We start from the raw sequence: 16,129 nt of genomic DNA, 5'->3' as shown, positions 1-16,129 counted from the left end.
GTGATACATCAGGCCTTAGACTAGCCATCCTGCTGAGGAGTGGTAGATGATTCTGCTCCATCCCCAGTCATGCCGTCCCTTCCTTCATGAGGGTATTGCTTGTCTGCTTCTCACCTAGGTCCCTGCCAAGAAGAACAGCTACAATGAGGTAGACCACCTGCTTTCAGCTGTCTGCGAAGAATGGAGGGGTGTGCTGGAAAGGAGTCCCGGGGGACAAGTTGGGACAGCTTGTTACCTACATGTATGTGTGTGCATGAGTTTATGTGAAATATGAGGGGATGCTCAATGAGGCCAGAGGACATTAGATCCCCTAGAACTGAAGTGACAGGCAGGTGGGAACCTCCATGTAGGTGCTCAGAACTGAACCTGGGTCCTCTGCAGGAGCAACTCTTACCTGCTGAGCCATCTCTCCAGCTCCTAAGCAGTGAGTTTTCAATGGTGTCTGAGAAGGAAACAAGGGATAGCCAGGGTTTGTTTGGCTGTTTACATTGCTCAAGCCAACATGAAAAGTCCCTAGAGGCTCACTGAAACTTACTAGGAAGTGTAGAGAAATGGCTAGAAAGGTGTGCATGTGTCTTTGAGAAAGGGTGGAGGCTGTCCTCAGCCTGCCAGCTCTCAGACTCACCTCGTCCTCCACCAGGACAGGCCTGTTCTGTTCCTGGACTTTCTTCTCCTCTCCCTTGGGTGATTTTAGCCCCTCCTGGTGACAGCGCTGTCTAGGAGCCCAATTCCTACTGGTCATTTTGGAGGCCTGAAGCCCTGTGGGGACCTCACTCCCTTCTATCACCAGCCAGGGGCTAGCCTCTGTCTGTCTGAAATCATGGATTTTTCCTGTTTACCCCTCCATCAAACTGTCTGCTTGGGGCCTGGGTAATCCAGGCACAAAACTCTAAAAGGACAGATGTTGTACCTTCATTTGGTGGCTCTCTTGCCTTTTACGCTCACTAGGCCTGATAGGAACTACAGGTGAAGGCTGAGACAGGAGGCTGGAGTAGGAGCTGCTGGTCACACAGCCACATCCCTCAACCCTCTCCCTAAGGAGAGCTGGGCATGGTCAGGTCTCTGTGCTTGCCCTGGGCTCTTTCAACTCATCCCAGCTTTGTTAAACCCCTTGAAGCCCAGCTCATCTTCCCTTTGTTATTTCTGATGTCTGTGCCTTTGGGTCCCTATAACCACTGTCCTGGGGACCGACACAACAAAACAAAAGCCGGAAGCTGGGCCTCCCCTCTAAACAAGAACAACTCAAGAATGGGGGCTTCTGGAGTTGGTGAAATGGCTTGGTGGGTAGAGGTGCGTGCCATCAACACTGGAGTCTGATCCCTGGGATCCCTGGGAGTGACCTCACTACTTCAGACTGTCCTCTGACCTCCATATGCATCCTCTAGCGCATGCACGTACACTCCCAGCAACAACAATAATAGATAAAATTAAATTTGAAAAAAAGAATGGACTTCCCTGACTCCTCTCTTTCTCCTTGCAGCCTGACAGGATTCTGGCATAAAAGTACAGAGAAGTGGAGATAGTATTCAGAGTCTTTTTTTCCAGTCATGCCCGTCCTTCTGCTCCGTTATGTTTGCTCATGTGTTTCTTCCTAGCAGCACTTCAAGGTGTTCTTGGCCATGACTTGCCAGGAAATTGGCATGCATACCATCTCCGGGAAGAGGGCTTACCTTCTTGATGACTCCATTGTGCAAGGGCCATCCAGGAAATGTGCCCTGACACAAGGAAGAAGAAAGCTTGCCAATGTCAGAGCTTCCCAGAGGTGGGGCCCACAAGGGTATGTGGTTCCAGAAAAAAAAAGATGGAACTGGAGCAAAACTTAGCAAAGATGTTGTGCCTTGTGGGCATCACCAGGCACTTGGGAGAAAAAAAGACTAACGATGCTGTTTTCTTTAAGTATCAGAAGAGGAGCCTTCTATTGGTCCTTGGCAGACCCCCAGGAACCTGGCCTTAGCAGCATGTCTCTCACATACAGGAGCCCCACAGATGTGCAGAATGAGCACACCACCCAAAGATGAATACTCTGATTCTTGTATCCTTCTCTCCAGAGAACACAGAATGAGGAGGGAGTTCTTAGCAGCCAATAGCTCAGACAGAAACCATAGAGGCCAGGATTTTACAGTTATCGACATTTATTAACACGGTGTTTGTGTGTGTTAGAGGTGATTGCCACAGTGCCCATATCAAGGCCCTCTCCTTCCATCACTTCGAGGATTAAATTCAGGTCGCTGAGCTTGGTGGCAAACTCCTTTACCCACTGAGCCATCGTGATGGCCATATTTGTGTGTATGGGTTGAAGAGTTGTTTGTATTTTTATTGCTTTGATTTTGAGATGACAAGGTTTTTTTTTTTATGTAGCCATAAGTTCAAGGATTGCCTTGAATTTATGATTCTCTCTCTCTCTCTCTCTCTTTTTCTGGTATAAAGGAGGTTTGTTGGGGGAAGGGAAGAGTGAGGGCCCGGAGAAGGGGGTAGAAACAGTGAGTGAGCCATGAAGGCAGAGAGAAAGGAGCAGACAGGGAGAGAAAGAGGGCACCTAGGACACACAGAGAGAAGCTGGAACTGAGAGCAAATTTCTGATTCTCTTGCCCTCACCTCCTGAATGCTGGAATTACTGACATACCACCATCCTGATCTCATGTGATGAGATGTGTGTATGTGTGTGCATGTTAGCTAAGCATTCTACCAACTGAGCTATGTCCTCAGCTAGCCCCAGTTGTACCATGACAACATGAGGTGACTTCTGTGGGTCAGGTTGAGGGTTAAAAATTAGACTTATAGAGTCACAAGTAAATTACAGCTCTGACCTTAAAGAGGAAATGGGGGTATGGCAGGGACAGGAAGGATGAATGAAGCAGGAAGTCAGAGGTACCCATCTCCTATGACTGTGCTGGGTTGCAGGGGCAAGGTCTTCAGGATGGTGTTTGGGAGACGAGACTAAGAGAATAACGGAGTAGACTCCAAAGAGTGGGTCCCAGAGACTCTGTGAACTCAGAGAGGTGTTACATAAACAAGTACTACAGTCAGCTCTCAGACCTGCTGTCATGCAACTCTACATGAAAGGTGGTGTGTTTCCCCCCCCTCCCCAGATAGGCTTTCTCTGTGTAGCCTTGGCTGTCCTGGACTCACTTTGTAGACCAGGCTGGCCTCAAATGCAGCAGTCTGCCTGCCTCTGCATCCTTGAGTGCTGGAATTAAAAGCGTGTACCATGGTGCTTAGCTAAGGTGGTATGTCTTAATGCCCACTTGGCTCATATGTACTAGCATTCAGTCTTCAGACCATAAACTGGCAAGGGTGTGGGAAGCAAGGCATTACCAGGTACCAACATGCCACTAAAAATGAACCTCAGGCAGGGGCCATTGTTCTGCCTCTGAGCCCTGCTGGCCTCTGGAAAGTCCTGCCCCAGTTTTCACTACCAGGCTTGCTGTCTGGTCTCCTCCCAATAAGCTCTACCAGGGCAGGGTGAGGTGAGGCCATGATGCAACTTCATTCTTTATAATAAAAATACCTTGCGAGTTCCACACATGGGTGTCTGAAGAGATCTGGAGGAGTGCCATCCTTTCTGATGATGCCACCATTGCTCACAGCAGGCTGGAAACTGCCTTCCCTCCCTTGGGCGCATCATTTGGATTATCAGCAGAAGAGGCACGCTTTCTGCCTTGGAGGGAGGGTTAGATTTTTGGAGACACTCAACACAATTACAGGGAAGTCTAGCATCAGTGAGTAACAGCAACGGAACACTCCTTTTGATCAAATACCCAGTCTGGTGACTGGTCCTCATTGCCCAGGTAACTTGAGTTGTTCACCTTTAGGAGGACAAGTGCTAATTTCTTTATGTGGCCTAATATTAGGAATCTCACTTCAGTCTGCTCTTTTTTCTAGAAGTCAGGATATGACTGTGGATATAGATTCTTTTTTGTTGTTTTTTATTGCTTTTAAAGAAAGTTGTAGTGGAAGTTTTGGTTTCTTTAAAAACACAGTCATGTTATGTAAACAGGTTTGTTTTAATCGCAAGTGTGGGATGAGGAGTTTGTCCATAGCTGATAATTGCCATGTGCAGCTCAGAGAGGGGCGTGGTCTTTGCCAGCTGGTAACAGCCTCTAGGGTCTCAGAGAGGGGGTGTGGTCTTTGCCAGCTGCAGTTAGTGGAATGCTGAAGACTCTGGGAGGGTATAAATAGCAGAGCCCAGAGGGAGGAAGGAAAGCTTCCAAGAGGCTGTTGGAGAAGAAAGAAGGGCTGCTGCTGGATACCCTGACGACTGAGGTTGGTATTGCCCCCAAAACCCCAAATCAGCTGGAAGTAGTAAAGAGACTTCCACCCTTCCTCCCCAATAATATTTTTCTCTCCTATCTAGGGTTGGGGTGTTGGAAGGTATTAGAAGAGATAAAGGGTGGTGAAAGGGAAGGCGAGGGATTAAGAAACCAAAATAAGATAGAGATAAAAAATAGCTCCTACAGGAAGTTCCTAGTTTGAAGGCAGGTGTGGCCTGCACACCTTCAATCTCAGCAGAGGCATGCTGATCTCTGTGAATTCTAGGTACCCCTCCTACACACCCAAGTCTAGGCCAGCCAGGGCTTCAGAGCAAGACCTTACCTAAAACAAACAAAAGTGAGCCAATAAATGAATGAAAGCTTTATCTTGATTTTGCAATACCAAGTAAATGGATTCATATACAGTGGTACTTCTTTTTATATTATTTAATTCTCTCTCAATAAGGGCTCTGCTTTAAATTTATGACTACCATATACACCTGGGAGGTGGTGGCAGCAGATGTTCAAGGTCATGCTTCGATACATAGGGACCTGAGCTACATGAGATGCTGTCTTAAAAAATATAGAGAGAGTTCTTACAACTTCTGTGTGTATGGGTTGGAGCTTTGGCCCAATCATCCCCATTTATAGACAAGGAGGGAAGTGAGATTCAGGGTTTCACGTGGGCAAGTGCTGAGGGCCCCTAAGAAAGTCGAGAGGCAGCCCCAGAATGTAGGGCAGTAACTTTGAGAACACCCCTATTAGCAGCACCTACAATGTGCTATTGGTTTTATTCAAATACAAACATCTCACTACACATGAGGGTAACATCCAGGCATCAGGCATTACCCATTTTATAAGGTCTCATCACTTTATTTTTGGGGGCAATGGTAATGGAACTCAGGGGCTCCAATTGCCCCCAGAAAACAAAAAAGAGAGAGCAAACACTCTTGTGTTGAGCGGTAGCCTGGCCCTTGTTGATTTTCTCTTAAGGAAAATGGGAAGGGAAAGGGAGGAGCCTGGTGAAAATGAATTGATGACAGTGATGCCAATTGTTTGACTAAGACTAATTGTTTAGTCACCACTGATCTGTCTTGAATTCAGGTTAGTAGCTGAATCTTATGACTCAAGCTCAGCTGTCTTCAGACCGGCTTTGGGGACCTCTCCTTCCTGGAACCTGTCCACCACCAGCCAGCAGGGCCAGGAAGTGGGCCCCTCCTTCCCTACCTTCTGTCCCCACCCTGAGGTTTGGGCAGGAGATGGAATTCTGGGTTGGTTGGTGCCACAGACCCGGGCAGCTGTGATATGTGGAGAGTAGTTCATATAAGTTGGAATGGTCTCCTGGTTTCCCGAACCAAGACCTGCTCTCTCCTTCCCACTTAAGGTTTCCAAATCTAAAGCATATTGAGCATCTCCCATCACAGAGATAAAGATGCTACATAGTGAGACCCTATCTTTAAAAAAGAAAGAACGAAAGGCTCCCAAAGCTGCTCTGAAGGCGGTTGAGCTTGAGTCATTACACTCAACTACTAACCTACCCCCAAGAAGACAGACCAGCGGTGACTAAACCCAGTTTTAGTGAAGCAAGCGGCATTTTCTTCGGAAGTCCTAGAAGAAATACAGGATCTCCCTCTGCTCCCGAGTTGCTCTGTAGTTCTCATTTACCCGAGCTCTTTTAAAACTACAAAGTCCTGGAAGGAAAACCTTGGTACCCCCTCCCAGGCCTGGGGCTTAGTCATGAGAATTTGTTCAAGGAGTGCACGGACGAACGAAAGAATGAATGATCCGCTTCTCCCTGAAGCACGGCTTCTGAAGAAACAAGAAGCCCAAAGGCATCAAGCGGAATGTCCATACAAAGACGTGATCGGCCTTCCGCTCTTCTCGTAGGCACTCTGCTCTACCTTATATTTATATAATCCTGGAGCAGTCACAGGGTACCAAGCAGAGCAGGAGAAGGTTGACGGAGCCCTTCTTAAGAACTCCTTTCTTCCCCAAGGATGACATTAGCTCTTGGGACCCAACTTTGCGGTTCTGAAGAAAATGCTACTTGCTTGACAATGACTAGGTTTAGTCACCACTGCACTGGTCTGTCTTCTTGAATGTAGGTTAGTAGTTGAATCTTATGACTCAAACCTTCAGTCCGGTTTTGGAGGTCTTTCTTTCTTTCTTTTTTTTCTTTTGGTTTTTCAAGACAGGGTTTCTCTGTGTAGCCTTGGCTGTCCTTGACTCACTTTGTAGACTAGGCTGGCCTTGAACTCAGAGATCCGCCTGTCTCTGCCTCCCAGAGTGTTAGGATTAAATGTGTGAGGCCGCCGCGTACGGCTTCGTTCTTTCTTTCTTTTTTTTTTAGAGATAGGGTCTCACAACGTAGCCTTGGTTGGTCTGAAACTATGGAATAGACTACGCTGGCCTCAAACTTACAGAGATCCAGCGAGCTAGTGATGGGGAAAGGAAGCGACAAGGCGCGCCTGCGCATGCGCCGACCGACTCCCGTCCGCTGCCCACATAGGGCCCTGCGGCGTGCTGGCAGGCAGGACCCGTGGCGTGGTGCGCGTGCGCGGGACTGCCGCAGGGCGGGTCGGGCGCAAGGCCGGGCGGGGCGCGCGGGCGGAAAGGCGGGTGGGCGGGCACGCGCGGCGCTCCGCCCTACTGACGCGCCCGGCCCGCGCCTCCCGCCCCCGGCGCCGGGACCCGGGTTGGCCGCCGCCGAGCCCCCGCCCCTCCCCCGCACCTCCCGGCCGGAACCGATCGCGGCTGGTTTGAGCTGGTGCGTCTCCATGACGACGGGCTCGGTGTATAAGTAGCCGCGCGTCGCGCCGTCGGGCTTTGTCAGTCCCTGCAGCCGCCGCCGCCGGCCGCCCTCAGCCAGCAGCTCGGCGCCACCTCGGGCCGGCGTCTGCAGCGGGCTCGACGAGGCGGCTGACGGGGCGGCGGCGGGCGGCCGGGCGCTCCTCGGGGTTCGGCGGCGGCGGCGTCTCCATGGGGCCGGCCAGCGGCGCCCGAGCGCTGTGAGGTGAGCGGGACGCGGGAGCGGTATGCGGCCACGTGTCGGGAGGCCCAGCCTGCGGCCGCCGGCAGGGGACACGTGGCCCGGGGCCGGTGACCTTGCGAGCGGCCGCCCGGAAGGCGGTCGCTCCTGGTCCCTGGCTGCCAGCCCGCGGGAGCCCGCACCGCGGCGGCCGGGCTCGGCGCTGCACCGCCCGGTGCGATGATGGGGGCCGAGCCAGCCGCGGCAGGTGCAGGGGAGCGCGGCCGCCAGCAGCCGCCCTGCAGTTTCCTGCTGCCTTCTTTAGTTTCGCTACGTGTGCAGAGCAGAGCCGGTGACCCGACGTAGAAGTTGCTAGACTTCATTTAGTCCGGGAGTCACTGCTGATGAATAACCCGCTGGCTGTGACTTGGAGATTAGAACGCCTGGAGTGGGGAGCCTGGCTCCCGGCTGTCCGGCGTGCACCTTTAAAAAACCCGACTCAGAATCCTCGAGAACTGGTAAAAAAGTGTGGGGAGCAGAGCCTGTCAGGAATGTCTGGAAGAGGACAAAGAATGCAGTGGCTTGTTTTATTCAGATCTAAGATCGGGCATATTTGACCGGAGGAATTACTTTTTTTTGTTTTAATTGGCTTGTATCTCTTCCAGGGTTACTCTTTTGTGCTAATTGTTTAACACTGTTTAGCTACATCCAGACCAAAAGGTGTTAGTAACATTTTTTTCAGATTTTATTATTTAGGCAAAGCTTTTAAAGGACACAGAAAGGCAAAATAGTGGTATCTCAAGGAAAGCTTCCCGGGTTTAAGCCTGAAGGTTGCCTGGAAAATACTTAACAAGAGCTAAAATTACAAAGTTGCTGCCAGAGGCTGTTCATTAGTTGTAAATGGTGTGCACATGAGTTGGCTGGCCTTGGTCGCTAGGCTTCACTTAGGAGTGCTTTAAGCAACCAATGGAGTTGACAGTGACCATAAAGTCTCATTAAATTGAGGTGTAAATCGTCTTTTACCATGCATGGATTTGGATTTATGGCGGGCTCATCACCCTGGGCCTCTCATAGTGTCCCATGCTAGAACAAACTGGCTCCTAACCATTGCCCGGCCTCTGTGCCTGTAGGCTGCTGGCACTGAAGTGGGTCGCACAGTGCAAAAAAAAAGAAACCTTTACCTGGCCACCCTCTGCTGTCCTGTTTCATGAGGCCAAGACAGAAGCTTTTATTGTTCTGTGTAGTGATCTTGGTTATTTTTGTTAGTTGTAAAGTTAAAATTTCTTCCATATGGTTATTGTCCATAACTAAACAGATATTTGAAGGCACTGGGGAACAGTTGGATTCTCAGAAGTGCTCATTTGGTAGGCAATACAGGCTCCAGAGTATTGACGTCTGATAACAGTAACTAACAATATACTGTGTTGATTTAAGGTTATTTTTTTATGCAAGTATGGTATGAAAGTTTCCTAATGGAAATTTTTGATGGATTTGTTCATTAAGTTTAAGTGCTCTAGATACCTGATGATACACTGTAATCACTAAAAATAGTTCAGCATAACTTTTAGTCTAAGTGGGACCAGGAAAAAAAATGTTTTCAGGGATGCATGTAAATTACTGGAATGCCATTTGAAGTTTCTGAAGAGCAGGAATGGCTTAGAAATAAAGCAGATAGGAACATACAATATACTAACAGTGCCAGTCAGTGGACTGTTTGCAGATAAACTTCGGAGACCCACGTTCTGTTTTGGAGAGGGGCGGGTGTCCCATGTGCCTAGAGCTGTGGCGTTTGGTTTTGAACAGTGTGGACTATGATTTATTTGGGTTTGAGGGCCTCTCATGCAGACACTGGGATTCCTACCCCACTGATGATCCTGTACTGGAAGCTTCTGCCTGCTTACTCTGGTATGCTGTTGCACTGTCTAACCTTTAATGGTAAAATTTCCAGGGAGATAGCAACATCTTGTGTTTCTGTTCATTAGAACGTTTCCACCGCTCCAGGGAGACAGTGTTCAGAGTTCCTGGATAACATTCCTTGTGAGGACCTGGCAATACTTCCATTCCATCTCTAGGTTTTCTGTGTAAGTAGTATTCAACTTATACTTGTGGGTTTGTTTTGAGAATCATTGCTAAGGCTTTGGGTGAACTTACCCTCACTTTGCAGCTTGTTCTGTTTCAGAGGCGCATCAAGAACCATGAACAGCTTTACTAAGGAAGAGTTTGACTGCCATATCCTCGATGAAGGCTTTACTGCCAAGGACATCCTGGACCAAAAAATTAATGAAGTTTCTTCCTCTGTAAGTATGGGAAGCCCACTGTCCCAGCTCTGCTGAGAGTTCCTACCACCACGAGTGAGCATGTCTTCATGTCTTGCGAGAATTTAGAATTTGGCTGTGGATTGTCCACGGATAATGGTCATGCCCTGTCAGTGACTAACAGTGAAGGAAGGGGGAAAAGGGTTTTCAGTGTGGCGGCCTGCAAGACTGTTAATGATGTTTCTGAACTCACTTTTGTTCCAGGATGATAAAGATGCTTTTTATGTTGCGGACCTTGGAGACATTCTAAAGAAGCATCTAAGATGGCTAAAAGCTCTTCCTCGTGTCACTCCCTTTTATGCAGTCAAGTGTAATGACAGCAGAGCCATAGTGAGCACTCTAGCCGCCGTTGGGACAGGATTTGACTGTGCAAGCAAGGTAAGCCTGTTCACCCCCCCAGGGCAGGCATCAGTTGTGTGTTGTGTCTTGGGCAGTAAGTGTTAAAGAGCTAGAGTGCAGATGATAACTTCATGTGCTTTTGTTTGTCAGACTCATTCAGTCTGTACTCAGCCCATCACCAATCTTTTCTTTCAGACTGAAATACAGTTGGTGCAGGGGCTCGGGGTGCCTCCAGAGAGGATTATCTATGCAAATCCTTGTAAACAAGTGTCTCAAATCAAGTATGCTGCCAGTAATGGAGTCCAGATGATGACTTTTGACAGTGAAATTGAGTTGATGAAAGTCGCCAGAGCACACCCAAAGGCAAAGTGAGTCCTGATTGAGGTGTAAAGGTTGGGCAGCATTGTCAGGCAGACTCAAATCCTGGTTCCTGTATTTCTGTCCATAGTAGAAATAGGCTAACTCTTGGGTTAGCTCAAACCCACAGAGCAGCAGCACCCACACTGAGGACCCTGCTGAGTCTGGGTGAGCATATCTGGAACCCTTACATGAAGTACTTCTGTCCCCCAGGTTGGTTTTGCGGATTGCTACTGACGATTCCAAAGCAGTTTGTCGCCTCAGTGTTAAGTTTGGTGCCACACTCAAAACCAGCAGGCTTCTCTTGGAACGGGCGAAGGAGCTAAATATTGATGTCATTGGTGTCAGGTGAGATCTCAGTGACATTGTTACAGGCTATGACATTAAACTGCCAGTTTTTCATGGCCTTTTCTCAGTTTGAGACCTGTCAGAAAGCAGCATCCTATTTCTTTTGATTTCAGCTTCCACGTGGGCAGTGGATGTACTGATCCTGAGACCTTCGTGCAGGCCGTGTCGGATGCCCGCTGTGTCTTTGACATGGGAGTGAGTACATGTGACTCATTACTGGGAGGCAGGGCCTGTCTGCAGTAACTACTGAGTCTAGAATGAAGCCTCTGTATAACAGATATTAAGCCCGTTTGCTGTGTGCACTTAAACTTGTGAATCAGGCAATTTGACTTCTGAATTTTCTTGATTCTAGGCAGAACTTGGTTTCAGCATGTATCTGCTCGATATTGGTGGTGGCTTTCCTGGATCTGAAGATACGAAGCTTAAATTTGAAGAGGTAATTTACAGCATTGATAACCTACAGAAGCGATTTTATATATAGCAAATTTCCATTTTGATATAGTATAAAATCTAAATGATTTTACTGGTACCAAAAAGGGCCAGACAAATACAATGAGTGACCTGGTGTTATGTTTCCACTGACTTGCTTTTTGTTTTTTTTATTTTATTTTGTATTTTTATTTTTGAGACTATAACCCAGGCTGGCCCTGAATCTAACAATTCTCCTGCCTCAGTTTGTACCACCATCCCTGGCTCCCATATATTTTTAATGTTCAGTCTCTTAGGAAGTGGAGCTACTGTTTGATGCTTGTGTTACTATTTGTACCATTAAGTGAAGTAGGCATAGTGGAAGGAATTTTACCGTGTTGGCATGTATTTGCTAAACAGAATTATTTTCACACTTGGCCCTGCTTTTGTAATAATTTATTTTGTACTATTTAATAAAACAATGTTCATAATGTCTTAAAGATAGACAGGTCCTGAGAGGAAGTAGGAAACGGTGGACACACTGGTTTCCAGGGAGATAGATGTTTTCGTTGCTTCTGTAGCCTCATGATAGACCTGCTGGTGCCAGCTTCTGGGTCCTGTCACGTCCTGTTCCTTACACACAGCAGTGTGACCTCTCTCCTCTATGTAAACTGCATACCGAATGGCTGCTCCCTTCTCTCTCTTAGATCACCAGTGTAATCAACCCAGCTTTGGACAAGTACTTTCCATCTGATTCTGGAGTGAGAATCATAGCTGAGCCAGGCAGATACTATGTCGCGTCAGCTTTCACTCTTGCAGTCAATATTATTGCCAAAAAAACCGTATGGAAGGAGCAGACTGGCTCTGATGGTACGTGGTGATTGAGGATGAGACATGGATGATAACTGAACGTTGATATGTTGGGTGGTAATCAAGGGCCATCTGTTTTTCTAGATGAAGATGAGTCAAATGAGCAAACCTTCATGTATTATGTGAACGATGGAGTATATGGCTCATTTAACTGCATTCTTTATGATCATGCACATGTGAAGGCCCTGCTGCAGAAGGTAAGTTCTGACCATGCTTTCTGTAGCAGTGAGAATGGTGGACGTTCTCAGGGATATTAAGGAGCAATGTCTTCATACAGAGACCCAAGCCAGATGAGAAGTATTACTCGTCCAGCATCTGGGGGCCAACTTGCGATGGCCTTGATCGGATTGTTGAACGCTGTCACCTGCCTGAGATGCATGTGGGTGATTGGATGCTCTTTGAGAACATGGGTGCATACACCGTTGCTGCTGCTTCTACTTTCAATGGGTTCCAGAGGCCGACCATCTACTATGTAATGTCACGGCCAATGTGGTGAGTGAGATTGTGCCTGCTTGTATAGTAGTGGGATATTTGCTTACAATGAGCTAGAAGCCTTGGGTTCAATCCCTGGCATGCATAAGCACACACACACCCACATCCATACACACTGGAGGAAACTATGGGTTGAGGGAAAAGGCTCAGTTGAGGTTGAGGGTCGGCTTTGATTATAGCTTGCTTAAAGCTAGCTGTCTTCCCCCCCAAAAAACAAAACAAAACAAACACACTGTACTGTGAATTTGTGCTTGGTTCTTGTCTAATTGGTAATAAGTTGTTTTACTTTGAGTTAAATACAGACAAATGGAAGACAGTTCTATAATACTGCTAATCTTTAGGTTTTTCCTAGGAAAGGTCTTAGAACTAAAAGCAATTGGATTCCTTTGCAACTAGAATATTAATCTAACTAGAATATTCAAGTCGGCATGTGACCTATGGTTTCCTTATTAATGAAATGGTACATTGGATTGCTTCCTGGTCGTATAGTGACAAAGCTGTGCAGTCAGTAGCTCTCTTGGGAGGCTGCCCAATTTGGAGGGACTTGGGTTCTGAATATGCCTCTTCTTTGTATTCAGGCAACTCATGAAGCAGATCCAGAGCCATGGCTTCCCGCCGGAAGTGGAGGAGCAGGATGCTGGCACTCTGCCCATGTCTTGTGCCCAGGAGAGCGGCTTGGACCGTCACCCAGCAGCCTGTGCTTCCACTAGTATCAACGTGTAGATGCCATTCTTGTAGCTCTTACCTGCAAGTTTAGCTCAAGTTAAGGGATTTGGGGGGACCATTTAACTTAATTACTGCTAGTTCTGGAATGTCTTTGTAAGAGTAGGGTTGGCACCAATGCAGAAGGAAGGCTAGAAGATGGGGGTCACACTTACCTGTGTTCCTATGGAAACTTTGAATATTTGTTTTATATGGATTTTTATTCACTTTTCAGACATGATACTAACGAGTGCCCCTCAGCTGCTGAGCAAGCATTTGTAGCTTGTACATTGGCAGAATGGGCCAAAAGCTTATGTTGTGACCCATTTTGAAAATAAAGTATCTTGAAATAATTGGGAATCGGTAGTGTTTGCAAGTATCCCTTAAAGAAGTACACACTTCTGCACAGGCTACTGTGTCGCAGCAGTGAGTAGCCCAGGACAGCAGAGAGGAGAGGTGGATGGGACAAGGCTGTGCCTCTCTGCACATCATCAGTCTGCTCAGCCCACCCTGAGTGTGCACAGTTGTCCGGGAACTTGGTGCCCAGAGCCTGTGGGTGAGGAATGTCATCTGCCTAGCAACCTGTTGGCTTGGCTGCTTCCCAGGCAAGGCATCTGAGGCTCTTTGAACCCAGCCTGCATGTTCCCTCAACCCTTGACTTCACCTTTGTCACCATCTAGTAACAGTTGAAAGTATCATACAACACTTGGCAGTCAACTTCCTGTAATAAATTCAGCAACAGCAATTACTGTGTTGTCTTTACCTTGACCATTGACCATAGTCTTTCACTCAGTTTATACACCTGCTACCTCCCCAAAGAAGTGTGCCAGGCTCTTACCCTCAAAACCTGTAGCTCAAGAGGAGGAACACTCATCCTACAACCCCAGCACTGGGAGTCAAGACCAATGTGGGCTACACAACAGACCCTACCTCAAATGAGCAAAAAGATGGAGCTTGAGTAAAGCCAGATGTGTGATCTGGAGTGCAGGGCTGCCCACAGCTGTGCAGCTTGTACCCCCTGCACCCTTCCATATAGGTAAAGGGAAGGAATCCCTACCCCTTCTCAAGAGCTGCTTCTTCAAGATCTCACATTTGGCCAAGTGCCTTTTTTCCCAGGCACACGGCTATGGCTTTGTTTGCTAACTGAACTTTCTTGGGAGCCACAGGTTGTGGCTAGAGTTGGGAGGGAAGAAATGCAGTGAAGCCTCTGACAGGTCAAAGTTCAAATGTTGTCCACACCAACAGCTATGCCAATAGGCTTCTGTGGGAACTTGATTTACAAGGACAAGTGGTCCCCACCAATAACCCCAGGCCTGGGTTATTGGTAAAGTAACTGGATAAATTTAGGTCTCTCCAATTCCAGCAGAAATAAAGTTTCCATAGGTGAAAGTTTTAAAGGTATTAAAGGTAATACATCACATGATCACTAGAAATAATCTTGAAGGTGAGGGAGAAATGAGATGACACAGGATAGGGCAAATTTATTGTATACACTGTTCTGCCTGCGTGGCAGAAGAGGGCACCAAATGTCATAGTTGTGAGTCATCATGTGGTTGCTGGAAACTGAGCTCATCCTCTTTGGAAGAACAGCAAGTGCTCTTAACCACTGAACCATCTCTCCAGCTCCAGGGCTCACTTTCTTAAGATTAAGCTCCAGTCTATAAAGGTGCGAACTGAAATGGCCGAAAGCCAATGTGGAATTTACAGGAAAGGACATGTTTTTGCTTCTCTGAAGCAGGGTCCCACTATGCTGGCCTGAATTATTTTTTGTAGATCAGGCTGCCCTCTTAATTGGTGATGGTTGTGTCTGCTTGTATCTATGTAACATTGTGGGTCAGGACTGAGGAGACCAGAGAGGACATGAGAGCCTCTGGAAGGGGAGTTCCAGAACCTGCATCCTCTGCAAGAGCAGCCATTGCACTTAACCACCCAGACAACTCTCCAGCCCCCAAATACAGTTTCCTGAGCGTAAAACTTTTTAGCTTTTGAAGAAACAGAGTTCTCACTGTCTGACTGGCAAAGGCAGTTCCTCAGCCCTGTAAGAGTGGTTGCCTAGCATGTTCAAGACCCTGGGTTCCTTCTTGCTATGGAAGGAGAGGTTGATCAGTTCTGGGGGACAGGCATGCTCACACTTGGACCGTGAAGGCAGCTTTGACTTAGTCTTAAATACTTTTAAGAAAGTCTCACTAGTGGGATCCAACCCTGACCTTGAATTTATCATCCTCCTGCCTCAGTCTCGCAACTGAATGCTAAATTCATACCCAGCTTTTCTGAAACAAAATTTTAAAGATTATTTATGTGTATACATGTATGTGTGCACACAAGTGTGTAGAGGCCAGAGTCCAATCTCTGGTGCCCTCCTTAACCACTCCTCTACTTTTAGAAGGGTAAAATGATTTATGGTTACAGCATAACAAATCCATTAAAGATAATTTAAAAAGTCATTTCATATGCTCTAGCTGTCCAGGTATAGTTTCTGTATGTTTCTCTGTGTGTTTCTGTATAGTGCGTGTATCAGGAGAGGGGTCTGCAAGCTTGTATATGTGCATGCATACAGTGCCAGAGGACTTTGTATCACCCAAAGTCCCTTAAGAGAGAACTCATTGAGCCTGGAGCTAGGCTGCCATCCCACAAGCCCCCAGTGGTCCCTGCCCCCTCCTCTCTACTGACTCCCACACCTACCATATGAAACAGGCTCTCTCATCAGACCTGGAACTTACCTGTGACTATACTGGCTGGCCAGCAAGCCCTAGGGATGTCCCCAGCTCTGTGATGACAGGCCTCTGCCATCTGGTTTTTATGTGGGTGCTGGGATCGAACTTGGGACCTCACGCTTGCAAGGCAAGTGCTTTACTAAACTGAGCCATCTCACTAGCCCCTGGAATGCTGCTTCCCTGGCTCATTCCCTGCTCAAAAGGCAGCAGGCAGGGGCAGCCCAGGGCACCCATGGTTCCTGCCATGGACTGAGTTGAGCTGGGAGCTGGACAGCCCCTGCTGAGAGTGGACCCCATCCTTGCTAGGCACAGAGCACCTCTGAAGCAGCCTCATCTACAATGGGACTAGCCAGAGCTCCCTCGAGG

At 47.7% G+C, this 16,129-nt stretch overlaps 1 protein-coding gene and 1 non-coding gene across 3 annotated transcripts; both read left to right on the top strand.

Moving 5' to 3' along the window:
* The first annotated feature begins 7,151 nt into the window (after positions 1–7,151).
* Positions 7,152–13,794, top strand: Odc1 (ornithine decarboxylase 1). 2 transcript variants are annotated; one of them, XM_055625359.1, is made up of 12 exons: positions 7,152–7,263; positions 9,201–9,299; positions 9,383–9,515; positions 9,738–9,911; positions 10,068–10,240; positions 10,443–10,577; positions 10,691–10,772; positions 10,930–11,013; positions 11,693–11,855; positions 11,940–12,052; positions 12,133–12,347; positions 12,926–13,794. In XM_055625359.1, the coding sequence occupies exons 3-12, from the start codon at positions 9,414–9,416 to the stop codon at positions 13,068–13,070; spliced, it is 1,386 nt and encodes a 461-aa protein (XP_055481334.1). In that variant the 5' UTR covers positions 7,152–7,263; positions 9,201–9,299; positions 9,383–9,413; the 3' UTR covers positions 13,071–13,794. The 2 variants fall into 2 exon arrangements, with proteins under 2 accessions (XP_055481334.1, XP_055481323.1); XM_055625348.1 differs by having other exon boundaries at positions 7,156–7,263; positions 9,398–9,515.
* Positions 8,245–8,378, top strand: LOC129691689 (small nucleolar RNA SNORA42/SNORA80 family). Its single transcript, XR_008722529.1, has one exon. It is a non-coding gene; the product is annotated as a small nucleolar RNA SNORA42/SNORA80 family (small nucleolar RNA).
* Positions 13,795–16,129: the final 2,335 nt, after the last annotated feature.

Source organism: Psammomys obesus, unplaced genomic scaffold, assembly GCF_907164565.1.
Source record: "Psammomys obesus unplaced genomic scaffold, mPsaObe1.curated_primary_1811, whole genome shotgun sequence".
Classification (NCBI taxonomy): Eukaryota; Metazoa; Chordata; class Mammalia; order Rodentia; family Muridae; genus Psammomys; species Psammomys obesus.
The sequence above is the reverse complement of the archived record's forward strand: the minus strand, read 5'-3'. Positions and strand labels throughout refer to the sequence as shown.

What these genes read in the sequence shown, in the direction of transcription:
- Odc1 (XM_055625359.1), top strand. Translation starts at nt 9,414, where the DNA reads ATGAACAGCTTTACTAAGGAAGAGTTTGACTGCCATATCCTCGATGAA. An exon ending in ATTGATGTCATTGGTGTCAG is followed by an intron (nt 10,578 to 10,690) that starts GTGAGATCTCAG and finishes TTTTGATTTCAG; the next exon opens with CTTCCACGTGGGCAGTGGAT. An exon ending in GTAATGTCACGGCCAATGTG is followed by an intron (nt 12,348 to 12,925) that starts GTGAGTGAGATT and finishes CTTTGTATTCAG; the next exon opens with GCAACTCATGAAGCAGATCC.